At 37.0% G+C, this 17,481-nt stretch overlaps 4 protein-coding genes and 1 long non-coding RNA gene across 5 annotated transcripts; 1 reads left to right on the top strand and 4 right to left on the bottom strand.

Moving 5' to 3' along the window:
- Nucleotides 1-606: 606 nt before the first annotated feature.
- Nucleotides 607-3,200, bottom strand: LOC130998831 (uncharacterized). Its single transcript, XM_057924236.1, has 6 exons — nt 2,990-3,200; nt 2,119-2,318; nt 1,641-1,781; nt 1,483-1,563; nt 1,187-1,314; nt 607-673 (listed from the first exon to the last, which is right to left on the bottom strand). The coding sequence occupies exons 1-6, from the start codon at nt 3,198-3,200 to the stop codon at nt 607-609; spliced, it is 828 nt and encodes a 275-aa protein (XP_057780219.1).
- A 1,457-nt stretch (nt 3,201-4,657) lies between these two features.
- LOC130998830 (agamous-like MADS-box protein AGL61) lies at nt 4,658-5,101 on the bottom strand. Its single transcript, XM_057924235.1, has one exon. It carries the CDS (start codon nt 5,099-5,101, stop codon nt 4,658-4,660), a length of 444 nt encoding a protein of 147 aa, XP_057780218.1.
- A 650-nt stretch (nt 5,102-5,751) lies between these two features.
- Nucleotides 5,752-8,653, bottom strand: LOC130999536 (nicotine N-demethylase CYP82E3-like). Its single transcript, XM_057925086.1, has 2 exons — nt 7,538-8,653; nt 5,752-6,474 (listed from the first exon to the last, which is right to left on the bottom strand). Exons 1-2 carry the CDS (start codon nt 8,507-8,509, stop codon nt 5,848-5,850), a joined length of 1,599 nt encoding a protein of 532 aa, XP_057781069.1. The 5' UTR covers nt 8,510-8,653; the 3' UTR covers nt 5,752-5,847.
- Nucleotides 8,654-11,427: 2,774 nt separating this feature from the next.
- On the top strand, nt 11,428-13,709 carry LOC130998829 (GTP cyclohydrolase 1-like; the record flags this gene model as incomplete). The annotated part of the gene is made up of 2 exons (XM_057924234.1): nt 11,428-11,979; nt 12,664-13,709. Coding segments are annotated over exons 1-2 (1,233 nt in total), but the record flags the coding sequence as incomplete, so codon positions are not given.
- Nucleotides 13,710-13,862: 153 nt separating this feature from the next.
- LOC130999535 (uncharacterized) lies at nt 13,863-16,932 on the bottom strand. The gene is made up of 3 exons (XR_009093534.1): nt 16,661-16,932; nt 14,644-14,707; nt 13,863-14,129 (listed from the first exon to the last, which is right to left on the bottom strand). It is a non-coding gene; the product is annotated as an uncharacterized LOC130999535 (long non-coding RNA).
- Nucleotides 16,933-17,481: the final 549 nt, after the last annotated feature.

The following is a 17,481-nucleotide window of genomic DNA, read 5'->3' as shown; positions in this document are numbered from 1 at the left end:
GCAGGAAAATTCTCTGCATGCATTCCCCAACCGCCACGTTAGCGGCACCTGACGCTGAACCTGGACATTCCGACACGTGGCGGTTCGTGGGAGGCTCGGGCCGGTGTCTGGCGCGAGGAATAGGGGGGCCGGGGACACGTGGGGGTGTGTTTGGGCCTCTGAACTCGGGCCGTCGCGGGCTGGGCGCCACGTGGCACACGCAGACGGCCGTATTTCGGGCTGGTGGGCCCGCTTTGGTGTCAAAAGGAGAGATGCTTTTGTGGGCCCGTTTGTTATAGTGCTGTTTGACGGGCTTAATGAGAGCTCACTACGTGTCGGGATTTAATTGAAAAATAAATCGAATTTTGGTAGTTTTCAAAGTTTCGAATTTTAATCCTTTCTCAACTTTTCCCTCCACAATTCAGTCTATGAAGTTTTGTTTGATAGCTTTTTTCAGATGGTTGCATGAAAAATATAAAGAAGAATTTGCATAGCATGTAATGTATAAATAAATAACATATATTTAGAGTTTGAAGACATATATTTGGATAAATCAATCCCTCGTAGATTTGACAGAGAAGAAAAAGTTACAACTAGCGAAATTTCAAATACCAATTCTATAAAGAATCAGACCAAGTGAGCTGACGCATGCGAATGCATGGGCATGTAGACGATAAGTCTACCATCCATGAGGCTGCATAAAATCAAAAGAGATGCAATGTTGCAGTTTTCATCAATTTTTCCAACAAGAAAATATACATATATCTATATGCTCCATCCGTCCACAAGTGGCACGAATTTTAAGAAAAATAATGTCAAGTGTATTGGGAATGATGAAAAAGTATTTTAATTTATACTCCCTCCGTCTCACTCCAATAGGCTCACTTCTTTTGGGTACGGTGATTAAGAAAACTTACTTTTTAGTAGGAAAGTGGTAGTAAAGTGATGTGGTCCACATACCAATTAAGTACAACTTTTTTACCCAAAAAGGTAAATGAGTCTATTGGAGTGGGACGGATGGAGTATTAAAAGTTGTGAAAAAGTGAAAAGTAAGGGTAATGGGATATTTGTAAGTGGTGTGGTGGGGTATAATCCAAAAATAGGTAGAAAGTTGTCCCAAAAATAAAAAGTAGCAAGTTTTTTCGTGGATGGAGAAAGTATATTATAGTATATTAGAATTTGTCGAAAATTCGAAGGCAACTTTTACCCTTTAATGTAGTAATAACAAAAGTCAGCCAAGATGAATGTCTGAACGATTTCTGCGAGTAGCACCATAGGAAACCAAATGTAGCCAGCTCCCACTAGATACAAGTACCTTCCGCTCGATTTGTAGACCTAAAAATGTTGAGTTCCAACGAAACGGGTTAAACGAGATACTGATGTGATATATAAAAAAGAATTTATTTCTTTTATTATGATAAAATTTACAACTTTCAGAAAAGAATTTTAGGGAATGCATATAGTGATTTGCAAAGATTAAACTAAATTGATTTGATGCCTCACCTTAATGATCCAATGAGCACATCCCAAAAATCTTGCAATTCCTAATGCAAACACGTAATGGGCTGTGAATGGCTCGATTATCTGCAACGAAGAGCCTATACATCAATTTTTTGTAGTCACAAAATAGAGTAAATTTGATGCCTAATTAATTTATGTACCTTGGCATTTTGTATCATCTTGAGCTGTGGCAATACTGAAATAGACTCCAAGTAGACAGCAAATGCCCATAGCATGCGCACGGGGCGCCCCTGGTACGTACGAGGATGGACGAGCATTGCTAGGATCGCGCAAGGTACAATCTATAAAATACGAGACGAAACATCATTTACCATCTACGACTTCACTGAGTGCTCGAGCATGTATATATAACTAGAGCTGTCAAAATGTAATCACTTATAATTAAAGTTGCCAATGGAACCGGCCCAAAAACTCAGACTGGCCTAGAATCTAGTCATGCTAGGCCGGGCCACTCTTGACAGCTCTACTTGCATTACTATAAACAATTGAACAAATTGAAGGCCATATAAGTTAGTATCCCAAAAGTGCTCAAACACACATAAGGGCATCAAATTAAGCCACTTTGGAAGCTATCAAGATTCAAGAATAAAAAAAATGCAAACATTAACTTATGATTACCACATAGTACAAGGGCATGTTGTCTAGCTTGGAGATGTAGGTTGATTTCAACTCGAATCTCATCTTATATACAATCCATAAAGTCGAGACCAGAGTTAGACAGTCGAGCACAGTGTGGATGTCGCGCTCCATGAAAAAACTGCAGCACAATCTTGATGTCAAGAATGTAGCTGTAAGCTCTTGTGCCTTCAAGGAGAGCCCTAAACACAGGATTAAGCATTATATATATTACAACTAATGATGATAATAAATTACTCCCTCCGTCCCACTCCAATTAAGTACAACTTTTTTACCCAAAAAGGAAAATGAGCCTATTGGAGTGGGACGGATGGAGTATAATACAAAAACATGCTAGAGAAGTATACAAAGTGATTAATTTCAAATTTTGTATTTTACCTTTATCATTTATAGCAAATCATACCCTCCCAATCTTTATTTTTTTTTCAATGTATAGATCCATTCAGTGAAACAACAATGTTTTGCCACTTTACATTCCACGTGCAAACGAAGATTGTCGTTCATTTGCACGTGGCATATATAAGTGTGAAAAAGTTATCGTCTCATCGAACGAAGAATGTCATATCAAATTCCGGCGACCAATTTTTTTTAAAGTGTTTAATTTGCCATAAATAAATGCTGCGATAGGTTGGTGTATATTTTTTTTTGGCAAAATATATGTAAATTTTTGTTCATGCCCATTATTTTGGTACTACATTTTAATAATTTATGCAACATACAATATTTGAATTAATTTATATTGGCAGCACAAATTAAAGTGTAACGGAAAAATGAATTTTTCAGACAACATTTGACGGCGAAAACGACGTTAGATTGATCGAAAAGATGTCGTTTTCAACGATTCAAATCTTACCGGAGCACGTTTTGAGAGTGGTGAGCTTATAAATCAACACCAAAATCCCAAGGAAATGGATCGCCTCAGACGCGACGAAGAAATGGGACAGTTTCAGCGCCGCCACCGCGCAGAGCGCCGCCGCCGCCGCGAGGAGGGCCTTGACTATCGTTGACCGCCGCCGCAGCCATGCAAGAATCTTGTAAAACGGCGCCGTAATCCTCGTCCACATCGGTCTCAAAAAAATTCGGGTGGTGGGGATTACTCAACGGGGGAGAAAGTTCTGCGACGTTATTAACCCATTTATAATGTGAGATTTTTATGTTTTATTTTAGAAAAAGAAAGTTAATAAATGAAAACGATCATTCAAAAAAAATACTGAAAGAAAACGTTGAGTTTATGTAATCTGCGTTTTTTTCTTTCTTTGTCGGAGTCTCGATGGGATAAAATCTTGGCTCGGTTTGGGGTATTTGATGTAATTAATTAGGTAATAAATACTAATATTAGTGTGATTCATTAGTGTATGCATAATGCAAGATTTTTAAGAAAATTTCCTTAACTCTAAATAATTAATAGGCAAGTACTATTTTATGTTCAGCTAATATGTCCATTAGTGCGATGCACGACGAACATCGAAAATAAAAAAAAATAAATTTAAATAAATATAGATATTAAATAAAATCAAAATATAAACAAATCCAAAACATATTTTAGAAAAAAAAATAAAATAATCCACATCAATTATTCAATTATATTCTGAATTTGATAATATAAATTTTCAACTTTGTAAAAAGTGTAATGATAATTATAGTTATTAAATAAATTTAAAAATTATTCAATAATGAAAATTAGCATTACGCATTATTTTTATAGAGTATTATGTGTCATAATAGATAAATAAATATTTTCACACACGCATAAATAAACAGTTATAAATTTTAATGAAGAGAGAAAAAAATGAACTTATTTATTTTAAATTTATTTTTATATTATATTAAATTTAAGATGCATATTGAATATTTTTTTTTTTCATCAATCAAATTGACGATGTAATGTTTAGAAAATAATTAAATATAAGTAAAAGAAAAAAAAATAGTGAAAAAATTGGTGAATTTGGTAATTCCTCAAATCTCCCAAAAATAGGGTTGGGATATAAAGCTCCTCAATCAATGAAAATTGCTAAATTCCTAGGTAATACAAATTAAATGTGGTTTTAATGATAGAAAATTTTCAAATTTTGTATCTATCGAAAGCTTATGTGGTTCGAACTTCGAATATATATACGATACGATGCGGTTTGAATATGCATAACAAAATAGAGTATATCCATAATATTAGAATTTAATTAACAAGTGTATTAAAAGAAGCCTTCGATTTTTTATTTTTTTATTTTTTTGAAAAACAAGACGAACTCATATATTAAGGATAGTCCTCCGACAGCAAAACTCAGAGTCATCAAGGAAAATCAGCAATCCAACAGACTAATTGCTGACAAGAACGCGCATTTAAATAACCTAATGAGCAGAATTAAAGTAATAGGAAAGAAGCATAATTACAAATCCACTCATCAACCTTTTGATATTCATCAAATTAATTTAAAAGTTCAAATAACCTAACTATTAAAAAATATTCCGATAAAAAAGAATAATGCAAACTATATAAAACTAATTTAAAAGTTCAAATAACCTATCAACTACCGCCAGTCTCCTCCGCCGGCGCCGCCGCAAATTTGGTCTGAAGCGCCGCCACTTGACGCCTAAACTTCTCCAACTCCGCCGTGAGTTGGTCGAAGGCATCCAATCCCAACCCCCGCACCGCCTCCTCCCACCGCCCGGTCTCCACCGCATTGCCGATCCTACTCTCCATCTCCGTCACCGCCTCCGCCTCCTCCCCACCGGCGCCGGTGGCCGAAGAGGAATCGGCGGCGTCGTAGCGGTCCAAGACGGAGTCGACTTCGGGATGACCAAAGGCGTAGCAGTTTTTGGAGGAGGAGAAGATGAGGAGCGCCGCCGTGGAGTCGGACAGCCGGCAGAATTCATCGGCTTTCTTTATCAGGCCATGCCGCCGTTTCGTGAAGGTCGTGTGTCGTTTTGCAATGTCGTCGATCAACTTGATTTCGATGCTTCTCCTCATAATGCCTCTTTCTCTCTCTCTCTCTCTAATTTGATGGCCCCAAATATATAGGGGATGGGATAACCTACTTGGTAAGTAACTCTTGTTTTCCCAAGTTTATTATGAATCTAATTAGTTTCCATGCATATTATGTCTCTTAATTTCTCAAAGTCGAAAAATAGAAATATGAACTAATTACCTAACCTTTAATCAAAAGAATTATTCTTCTTCTTTTTTATAAGTGGGAAGAGATTAACTTTATAAAGAAACTATTACATTTAAGGGTTAATTACGTATAAATTACCGAACTTTCAACAAATTCTTATTTTGCACACGAACTTTAAAATCTTTAGTAAAATTATTCAACTATTATTTTTTTTTCATTTTACATATTTGCCCATTATTCATCGTGGTGACATGACATAAATATACTCGCTTGGCATGAATATGCTTGCGTAGCATAAATATGACCGTGTGAAAAAATAAAATTGACGTTATAATGCATAGTTGAATAGAAACGACGCCATTTCAAGCCCGAAGTTGGGCCGGAAAATGAACAAATATGCAAAATGAGAAAAAATTAATAGTTGAATAATTTTAATAAAGATTTTAAAGTTCATGTGCAAAATAAGAATTTGTCGAAAGTTCAGTAATTTATATGCAATTAACTCTACATTTAAAGTGTATTCTTTTATTCATTACACCACTTTACACATAACACTTGTTGTTACGATGTAACATTATATCAAGCCCAGCACAAATTAAGGTTACTTTTGGTACATAAAAGGCGCTAGCCGAGGCGCCACTAGGACTCTTAGCGGGGTGGCCTTCGGCAGCGTGATGCCGAGGCCCTCGGTCATGTCGACGGGCTCGTCGAGCGGGGTTCTGAACTCAAAACCCTGGATCAGACGAGCCATCGTCAGATGTGTAACCTGCGTGGCGAATGTGATCCCGGGGCACGATCTCCTGCCCGAGCCAAACGGAATGAACTCGTGATGATGCCCGGTGAAGTCCACGTCAGCATGTCTAGTCAGAAATCTCTCGGGCACAAACTCATCCGGTTCCTCCCAAACCCTAGGGTCGCGGTGGAGTTTCCACACGTTGACCAATATCCGCGTCCCTCTCGCCACGTGGTAGCCGGCCACACGACAGTCTTCCATGGCCTCGTGTGGCACGGCCAGCGGCCCGGGCGGGAATAGGCGGAGGGCCTCTTTAACTACGGCTTGGAGGTAGACTAAGTTCTTGATGTCGGATTCTTGCACCCATCGATCTTTGCCAACTTTGTCATCGATTTCTGCTTGGGTTTGTTGCATTGCTCGAGTGTTGTTTAGAAGTAGGGATAAGATCCATGTCATGTGAGTTGATGTTGTGTCCGAGCCTGCTAAGATGAGATTCTGAAAAGGAAATTAAATTAAAAGTTATTTTTTTTACTTTTCGAAAATAGAAAGAAAATAAAATAAAGATTTTTGTAGCACCTTACTAGACTAGAAGGTACAAATAAGACTCAAAACATATTTTCATGAACTTTTGAGTAAAAGAAATTTATGAGACAATAAAGATTGTTCAGCTATGCTACAAAACAGGGGATCGGAATTCTTGAAAATAAATGATACTCCTATTATATGTATAACATAGTATATGGTGCTTCTTTTTACCCATTTATCCAACAAGATTTCATACTCAACTTTTGGAGAAACATGTGCAATTTTGGACCAAAATTTACTTAACTAGGCTATTATTCATTAATTCGGCTTTGGCATAGTGAAACTTAAAAAAAAAAAAAGAGGAAATAACGGTGTCTAGATAATTTTGACTTAATTTTAGTTTTGCAAATGAATTAATTAAAAATATTGTTTCTAAATAAATAAACTTTCAATTGTTATGATTTTTCACACAATTGTCAATTTCTGGCGAATAAATGCCATAGTGGCTAATTGAAGTGATAATTAATTAATTTCATCGTGACTAGTTGAATTGAAGTAGACATTCAACTACGTTGTTCAGTATATTGCGGGGGCATTTACTTTACATAATTTGATAAGATGCATAATTGAGTATTTTTATTTTCAAAATTTAAAATTTTCCAATCTCATTATTTCAATAAGATATGAATAAAGCAAAACTAGTTGAAATGAAATAAATAATCAAAAGTTTTGGAATGTCCAAAGTTTCAATCCGTCGGAACAAACAAATGATTAACTTTACTATTTTATCTATCGATTGAGATTAATCCTCCAAAGTAAACGCACCATAGCAGCTACCAATTTAAGCTATATAAACATTTCAACATCATCATTAATTTGAAGACCATTATAATAATGTTAAAAGTAAGAATATTTGATTTATTTTTTATATTTGAAATCAATTTTGAATTCATGGAATTGGGTGAAAAATTACTAAACAAAAACAATAAACATGGTGGGAGAGAGAGAGAGAGAGAGAGAGAGAGAGAGGTACCAATAGAGTCGCCTTAATAATAGTTTCTCGCGTGTGCCCAAAACGCATGAATTTATCATCAATGGCGGAAAGCATCACATCAATGAAATCTCGCTCAATCCCTAACCCGCCATCATCAATCCTTCTCCTCTCCACATGCTCTCCAATCCACCCTTCGCAAATCTCGCTCAATTCGTCTGCAATCCTCTTCATCGACTTGATATGCCCCTGCAAATCCAGCCATCTCAGCGGCGGAAACGGGATCGAATCGGAGACCACGAACTGCCCCGATATGTACATGAACTGTTTGATGATATGCCTCAACGACTTCGCCTCCTCCTCCGCCGCCGCGTCCCCGCCGCCCCTCTCCGCGCACCGCTTCCCGGCGAGCATCATCATGATCGTGTCGAGGGTGAGCCGCTCGAGCCGCTCGCTGATCGCCACTTCCCTCTCCTGATCATCATCGCTCCCCCTCACTAGCTCGTGCAGCTCCCCGAGGCTCGCCGCGAGCTCGGCCTCGCGGACGGGCCTCAGGGAGTCGAGGCGGCGGGGCGTGAGCACCTCCGCGAGCACCAGCTTCCGCACCTCGCGCCAGTAGGGCCCGTGGGCGAAGCCGAAGCCGGCGTGGTTGTAGCCGAGGTAGATGCCCGCGGTGGAGCTCGGCCTCTTGGCCAAGACTCTGTCGTTGGTCGTGAAGCAGTCTTTGACTGCTTCACGACTGCTCACCACTACGGCTCGGTGCACGCCGAGGCGTAGGGTGAAAACGGGGCCGAGTTTGTCGGCCATAGCGCCTAGGATTCTTGAAATTGGGATTTTTTCGCCTAAGAGGTGGAGGTGGCCTATTATAGGCCACGCGCCAGATGGTTCTGGCGCGAAATTGCCCTTGTTGGTGTTGGTGTCGGTGTTGATGCTTCTTCTCCGGTGGTTGTATAGCACGATTAAAGCTATAATTACAACACCGGAGAGAGGTAGGAGATGTGAGAGAAAGTCCATTTGAGAGAGAGGGAGAGGATTTCTCAATTTTGGATGTTTTTGATCATTTGAGAAGAAAGAATCAAAGAATAAGATAGTGATGTAGTTGACTTGGTGAAGATGTATATGAAAGTAATTATTGGTCTCATCTAGATGTTAAATTTTCATATTACATCTCGTATTTTGGTGTATATATAGAGAGAGAAAGAGACTATAATAGTAAAATTGTGAGAGTAAGTATGAATTGACTCGTCAAAGTAGATATTTTGTCTATAAAAAAAAGTAGATATTTTAGATACACGAGGTGTTAGGGTCAATTGAACGGGATGAGATTCAGTGTCTCATAAATTTATGCGTGTCATTGTATTTTATGTTTATATTTATTAATTTTTTTAAAAAAAGTTATTAAAATAAAATTTATTATAATACTATGAATTATATTTAATTTTTATATCAAAAAATTAATTTTTTTTAAAAGTATATTCCATGAATTTGAATTTATCAACCTATTATTTACTAATAAAAGTGAAATTAAATGATAAAAAATAATTATATATCCTGGATTGATGGAATAAATTCTAGTTAATAATCACAAGATTAAATTAAAGCATACAAAGTTAAAATTAAAAAAAAAATATAAGAAAATAAACAAAATTGAAAGTGAAACACAAAATAGGACATAAAAAATTATAACAGTAAATCTCATTCCCAATTGAAGTATCCCAACTAAAAATTTCCACTTTATTAGTTTGTATGCTTTCAAAAAAAAATCGCTTTTAACACTTTTGGCTGTTGGAAAATTCGATTTTTGAAAGCTGTCTGAAAATTCGATTTTAATTCTTCAAAATTAATATTTTTGCGTCATTGTATGGTGATACAATTCTCCATATTGATTACTTTTAAATTAATAAAGAATGGGCTCAAGGCGTTGGACTAAATCTATTTTATGGAAATTTGTTGGAAAATAATTTAGCCGAATGGGCTGGATAAGAAAAGTGACCCAGTTACCTAAAAAAAAGTGCCCCAAAATATAATTTCAATTTAATAGACATTCATTTTGGAAATTGGAAGTATTACAAATATTGATTTTCCAATGTATTTTCTCTATATTTTGTAACGATTTTAAAAATGCGTTTGAGTCATTTCTCAAATATTTTTTTTTCTAAAAAAAATCAGGGTTCTAATCGTTTTATAAGGACAGAAAAATTAATAATTTAAGATTAGTACTCCCTCCGTCCCACCAATCTTGACACGTTTTCCTTTTTGAGTCGCCCCACAAATCTTGACACGTTTTCATTTTGGATAATAAACCTTCTCTCTCCTATTTTATCACTTTTATTACATTTTGTCTCATACTTTATCACTTTTATATTTTATTAAGGAAAAATTGCATGTAATTGTCGAAAATTCATATTTGACGCGAAGTTAGGATTTTACATTTTAATACACCAATTTAATAAGTTGTTCAATTTTGACACATTTTCAATTTCCGATAACCGGAAAATCTGACGTGGCTATTACATTTCAATCACTTATCCAGCTGGAAGGGAAACGACAACGTATTGCATCAGCCGGAAAGGAAATCTGACGTGGCTATTACATGTCAATCACTCAGGCTTCAGCGGCGACGTACCCCTTCTTTGCAAGAATTCAGAAACGACGGCATCAGCGATTCGTGATAGGGAGGAACTCTGAAGGTGGCGGCTAGGCTTCCGCCAAATTGCAAAATGACACTGGCGTCAGAGGGACGCGCGGACAGGGCCAGTAGACGCAGACGATCGCAAGCGACGCAGATTTCTATTGGAGACAAATAAATTAGGGCTCGATGCGATTTTAGAGATTATGGCTTGATGTGGGTATTCAGAATTTAATGAGAAAGAGAGAAGAAAGAGAGGCGTCGGAGGTGGCTCGTCGGGCTCAGCGAGGCGGTCGGCAGTGGCAGCGCCGGATCCCTCGCCGGGAAGAAAATCGAGAGAGGAAGATGCGAGGTTTCCTGGTCGCAAGGATCCCGACCACTGATTTTCGAGGTATGGAACTCAAATATGTTGTGGATGGCACGCGGAGGAGGTCCGATTGATTGTGGCAGAATGGATTTTGGGAATTATTTTTTGGATTCAGATTTGCTAGAGATTTTCACCGAATTTTTTACGGAGATGGTAATGAATTCAGGAGAGAGAGACAGAGGCGATCGTGAACTTCAAAGCTAGGATTTCAAATTACCCAGATTTTTCCAGATTGGTGGAAGATTCCCGTCGATTTGGAGAGAATGGCCGGTGGTGGAGAGAATGGTTGTCGATTTCAAAAGCTTTTAGATCGAAATCTCGACACCTGATTTTTATGCCGAAATTATCAGAATTTCAATGTTCTTGGGTACTGTGAAATTTCCGGCTCCTTTTCTTTCGATGAACAGTAGTTGGAGAAGAAAAAACTCACCGGCGAATGGAGTAGCGCGTGCCGACGAGACACGTAGGCGCCACGTCAGATTTTAATTTGGGAGAATGAAAAATGTGTCAAAATTGAACAACTTATTAAATTGGTGTATTAAAATATAAAATCCTAACTTCGTGTCAAATATGAATTTTCGACAAAGTTTGTGTATTTTGGTGTAATTTTCTCTTTTATTAACTACACACTTAAAACACTAATCTACAACTCCTTAATTCTCGTGTCGAATCTAAACGTGTCAAGATTCGTGGGACAGAGGGAGTATTATTAGTTTTACTAGTAAAGATTTGCATTTTTAAGACGACATAACAAAAAGCTTTATCTTTGAATATTAAATAAATATTAACACACGCACATATAAAAAAATTAATATTTTATCGGTCTAAAAACAAATATTTTAGTGTGCTTATTTTTATTTTCTTGATTATAAAAAATTAGGGCTCGATAAAAAATGATAATTGCCTTCCAAAATTATGAAGAAAATATAATGAACAGCTCGTATTAAAAATTTATCGTAATCAAGTTCAAGATCCCTAACCATATTTAAACAAAGCACTAACCATAATCTCTTATCTATACAACAGCCCTTCGTTTCTCTCTCTCACACATCATGGATTTATTGATAGCGAGGTTTTAACAGTTCGATTTTTGGTATTTTTGTGGTCGGTTTTAATCCGGAGTGGCATAAAGCAAAGAAAAAAAAAATAAAAAAAAAATTGAACCTTTAGAATTCGGAGGCAAAAACATTTGAATCCTTAATCTCCATATCTTTGGTGGATTCTGAATTATCGGAGCATTAGTGTTCCGAATCTTTTTTTATTATTATTATTTTTAAAAAGGTGATATAATTTGGCTGTCGATGGGCGCTATAGATGCAGTGAATATTGGGGGCTGTGTTGAGCTAGGGTTTGAGGAAGAGCCTGAGATTTTGGCAATTGAAGAAGCTGTGAGAGTTTTGTTGCAGGTTTTGTGTGATGATTCCAATCGTGAAGGTGTGAGGAAAACTCCTTTGCGCGTGGCGAAGGCTCTCAGAGAAGGGACTCGAGGTGATTTCTTCAATCCCTAATTCAATCCTTTTTTTATCGAACTTTAATGTTTTTATTCATTGTTTTATTCTATAACTCGTGGGTTTTTTTTTTTTTATGAAATGGAGGATTTGTGTGATTTGATTAATATGTGGTATGTTAGGGGTAATGAAATTTGATTTGTTGGTGGTGTTGAATCAAGAATAGAATGTTGCTTTTCAGTGTGAAATGTGTTTTTGGCCGATGTTAGCGCGTAGTAAACTGATCAGCATTGTGTATATTTAACCTTAAATTGGTGTAACATCAGCTTGAAGAAGGTTAGGAATGTAGAGAAGATAACAGGGACAGTTCATTGCACTTGTTTCCGTGTTGAAGGATTATACGAGGGAGTTCCTTAGACGAACTTATGGATACGAGGGAGAGTAACTGAATCCCTTGCAGTTGGGAAGAGCTTAGTTTTATTCGTGTTTTTGGATATTTGGCTGAATATGCTCAGTTAACTCCCTTCGTTGTATGAGATCTGCTGCGTGCTTGAGTCATTGTAGTCCATTGCTTGTATTTGTTTCCGTGTGTATCACACATGTATTGGTTGTTGTGGAGTTATGAAGTTTGACAGATTTTACGAGCATTGTGTTTGTATTGTAAGGAAAAGGGATTGTAGCTTTATGCTCGTCATAACTTCTTAATCCGTTGATGTACGTCCAGGTTATAAGGAAAAGGTGAAGGACATTGTCAATGGCGCGTTATTTCCTGAAGTCGGGTTGGAGAATAGGGTCGGTCATGCTGGTGGAACGGGTGGGCTTGTAATAGTTCGAGATCTTGATCTCTTCTCATATTGTGAGTCTTGCTTGCTTCCATTCCAGATCAAGTGTCATGTAGGCTATATTCCATCTGGTCATAGAGTCGTAGGCCTAAGCAAGCTGTCTCGAGTTGCTGAAGTTTTTGCCAAACGTCTTCAAGATCCGCAGCGATTAGCTAACGAGATTTGCGAGGCATTGCAACATGGGTTCGGACCAACAGGGGTTGCTGTTGTCCTCCAATGTTCCCACATCAATTTTCCCAATTCGGAGTCAGCCCTCTCCGATCCAAACCACAAGGGGTGGGTGAAAATGTTGGTTAAGTCGGGCACGGGAGTCTTTGATGATGATATGACGGATGTTTGGACTGATTTCCTCAGTCTTTTGAGATTCCGAGGGATAAGTGTTGAGGATGCTCTTCCCGGTGGCTCAGACAAGAAATCATGGTGCCCGTCTCATGCTTTTTCCAAGACGGGGGCACTTGATTCAGCAATGCTTCGTTCAGTAGCTTCGATTCTTTGCTCACTGGGCGAGGACCCTTTGAGGAAAGAACTTCAAGAAACTCCTGCTCGCTTTGTCAAGTGGTTGATGAGCTTCAAAGATTCTCATTTCGACTTGAAACTGAATGGATACATCCAAAACAAGAGGCCGGATTTCAGCTACAACGACGAGCACCTCCTTTCTGAGCTGAATCTCTCATTCTGGTCACAATGTGAGCACCATCTGCTTCCCTTCCACGGCGTAGTACACGTAGGTTACTACAACTCGAACGAGCTCAGTCCTGTCCGGAGATCTCTCCTGCAGTCGATAGTACATTTCTACGGCTTCAAGCTTCAGGTACAGGAGAGGCTAACCAGGCAGATAGCAGAGACAGTTTCTTCATTCTTGGGGGAAGATGTAATGGTAGTCGTCGAAGCTAGTCATACTTGTATGATGTCGCAGCCCGAAATCCCGACACTAGTGATAGTGGGGTACGAGTATCGATACGACTATTTTTAAAGAATAAAAGATAAGAAGAATAGGTCGAACATCAAGCGGAAGCTCACATCAAAGCATGCTAAGGAAAATATTATTAATTGAACTCAAGGGTAAAATCGTCAACGTCGTTGTAACCTTTTAATTATCAGGAATTTCACGAACAAAAACAAAACAGGTATAGCTTATTTTTCATAAGGAAACATAAAATGCAGAGTGTCGCAGCAAAAGGCGAACCAGTTACATGTATGGAGACACATAACCGTGAGTATATTACTTGATTCATATTCAAAGTAACTTCACATCAAGACTTTATCGATAAAAAGGAAATACGATAAAGTAAATACGTCATCTAACGATTCCCCACCAGCACCAGACCAATCTCACTCCTCGCTTAGCCTGCACATTTAGAAATACATGCAGGGCGTGAGTATATAATACTCAGTGGGCAAACGCCGAAAACAAGAAAGGCGCTCTTAGAGCTATAAGTTTGAAGCTTGCCACATCTCAGCAATACACAGAAATAAGTTAGTATCAATGAATCTGTGCATGCAGTTTTCATAATCAACATCATAAATAAGTAACTGCGCAGTTTAAACATTCATCATGTATGTACCACTTCCACTACTCATCATCAAAGGTACTGAGAAGTAGGCCTCCCTCTCAAGTACCGTGACCGGCCGACCCGAAGACGGCTCACAGTCACCTCTGTGCACAAAATCCCGCTTGTGGCAGGACCGAATTCGTCTCATCAGTAGAGGGTAACACACAAGCTCAACATCAAAAATTGGCAAGTCAAACAGTTCTCAAATATCATTTATCTCAAAACATTTGTTAATCTCATAACATCATTATATCATCAAATCATTTTAGAAAACTCGGATAATATATTTATACTCAAAATATTGCCCACCTGAAGACCTTACTCAAAAACTCCCGTCAAAGTGGAGTTACTTACTTCCTTGCTCTGCTCGTGTCTTCAGGGATCATCGTCATCATCGAAGGTTCATGTCATAAAATGAATCCCGATTAGAAACTCAACGACAAAAACTCATGCCTCAACTCATGCTCTATATTATTTTCTATCTCTTAATCAACTCTACATAAACTCTTTACTCATTTCAAAACCTTAAGTCCAAGGATAGGTTTCAAGAAAATCATGGTTCTAAGTCTCGATTTATCACTCATATAAGGCTCGTCTAATATCATTCAAACACTTAGGCAACACAATCACATAAGGCACATAAGAAAATACCATCAAACGTCATCAAGACATGTTCTGTTTTTACACAGACTCGACTTCAAACTTTAACAAGTTCTGACTCCGACATCCCCTGGACTCCAGACTCATACCAAAAGAAAGGTATTTGAGTCTAGTTTCATTTAAAAAAAAAGTAGAGTCAGAAACTACAAGTGGTTTGGGAGATATGGCGTTTTTACCAAGGTCTACCATATTCGGCAGTTTTGAGCAATCGGAAACATTGATTTTTTTAAAATAGTAAATGTTGTCCAATTGAGCTCAAATTTGGTGGATATCTAGCCCATACAGTAAGGTTGATACCATAAAAATTTGGAAATCTAATTCACACAGGAAGTCACTGAAATGAATGACTTTGTCCCCTGTTCTCTGAAATTCCCGGCAGAAATGTGCAGATTTGGTTTTGTATTTTATAAAAATAGTAAATCAAGTCCAAATGACTTGAAATTTTACAGAGGTGCTCAAGACTCATGTAGGGACATTATGTAAAATTTTCAAAGCTTTTTGATATCGACAAACCGTCGATCACAGTAGGTCAGTAGCCTACGAAAAATCACCAAAAATTCATTCCCAACTCTTAAATGCTCAAATTAACATTTATACAAAGCAACCACATCAAAACTCATTTTAAGCACTTAAAGCACTTAAAAACATTCAAATACATCAAAATACTCATAATACTCAATCTTGACTCTTTTCTTTCATCATCCACTCAAATCCCAAGGAAAACGTTTCTACAACGTATCAATCAAATTCTCTTTTCAATCTCATGCTCAAAATTTCTCAATCATTCATTATTGACCTCATACATCATGTAACTCATTTTACATATATATTTCCCTTTTTATCATGTAAACTAACTCTAGTGAAAAACTCATATATCATCATAAAATTCTCAACAAAAGCATGACAACTTCACAAAATGATCATAAATCAATTTGACCTCATTTTATCATTCGTTAACCCCACATCATATGAGAACTCAAAAACTCCTTCAAACTAAACTAAGTCCAAATTTTACTTAGCTTACATTAGACTTAATCAAACATATTAAAACACTACTATCATGCTCAATTACACATATCTTAAGTTAAATCACTTAATAGACACATAGACAAGAAGATCCTAATTTTTATTAAACTAAACTCTAAGAAATTTTATAAACTCACATGGATCTTTAATCTCATCATATATCTATCAATTTTAGTCATTTAAACTCACATCAAAACCATCAATTCACAAATAAGGGCATATATACACATATCCCTAATTCTAGTAAACTAACTCACATCAAAACTCCAATTGACATCATATACTCAAATTACTCCATCAATCATCACCATATACACCTCATAGACTCATTTTCATCATCAATTCATCACCTTGATCATCAACTCAAAAATTCCCAATTTGGGGTAAACTAACTCAACCAAAGTTTTACATCACAAAGCATAGCTTTTCAAAACACATGCTAATCACCACCAAACATCACATAGATCATTTTTCTCACCTCAATTCAAGGAAAGAAGAAGAAAAATTTTTGAAGGGTAAGATACCCATTTTTCGAAAATTTGAAGGAAAAAGGGAGGGGGTGATTTCTTGCTCCAATCCTTCAAATAAACTCATATACACACTCATACAAGTCTAATCTATAAATATGGAGATTACTTACTCAAGTTCTTCACCAAAACTCAAACTTTCTCACTCTACTTTGGAGCTTCTTCTTCAAGGATTTTCTTGTTTAAAAGTGGATAGAATATGTTTATGAAGGATATTAGAGTGGTTTGAAGTGTTTGGTAAAATTTTAGGAAGCTTCGAAGGTTCCCATTAATGGAGGAAAATGGTGGAGTTGAGTAATGGAGAAGATGAGTGTATGTTTGTGTTGGTCGAAAATTTTGGGAGAGAGAGAGAGATGATTTTCGAAAATTCCATGTGAGGGAGAGAGAAGAATTTAGCTTGCAAGATTGTATTTGATCTTGTGGATCTTTAAAGGAGATTTCACAATCTTAGGGAATATTGCTAATTAATGCATCTTCTCACTCTAATCTCTTCTTTCTCTCTCAAATCTCTACACTTTCCTCTCACTAATCTCTACACTCTCTCTAATGTACTCTCAACTCTCTACTCTCTCAATTCTATACTTAGCAAAATTTAGGCATATAACATATGGTATGGGTAATTAAATAAAGTGTGTGAAAGGTGATCAAATAAAATCACAAACTATGGTAATGTCACTCATTAATAAAATACCACATCATAAATTATTCATGTGACCAAAATAATAATTATAGCACTCATATTAGTGCACTCACATATATATAATATTCCTCTTCGTAGGAAGGAAAATAATTTAAAAAAATATTATGCTCGAAAAATTTTTCATAAACCGGCATCATTCGATTTCTTGATAAAAATAAATCATACTTGCTTTGGAAACTTAAACGAAATTCCAAATGCTAAGGTCTCAAATAAAAATCATAATCACTTGGTCAT

This window comes from Salvia miltiorrhiza, chromosome 8 (assembly GCF_028751815.1).
Source record: "Salvia miltiorrhiza cultivar Shanhuang (shh) chromosome 8, IMPLAD_Smil_shh, whole genome shotgun sequence".
Taxonomy (NCBI): domain Eukaryota; kingdom Viridiplantae; phylum Streptophyta; class Magnoliopsida; order Lamiales; family Lamiaceae; genus Salvia; species Salvia miltiorrhiza.
This window is presented reverse-complemented; position numbering and strand designations above follow the sequence as displayed.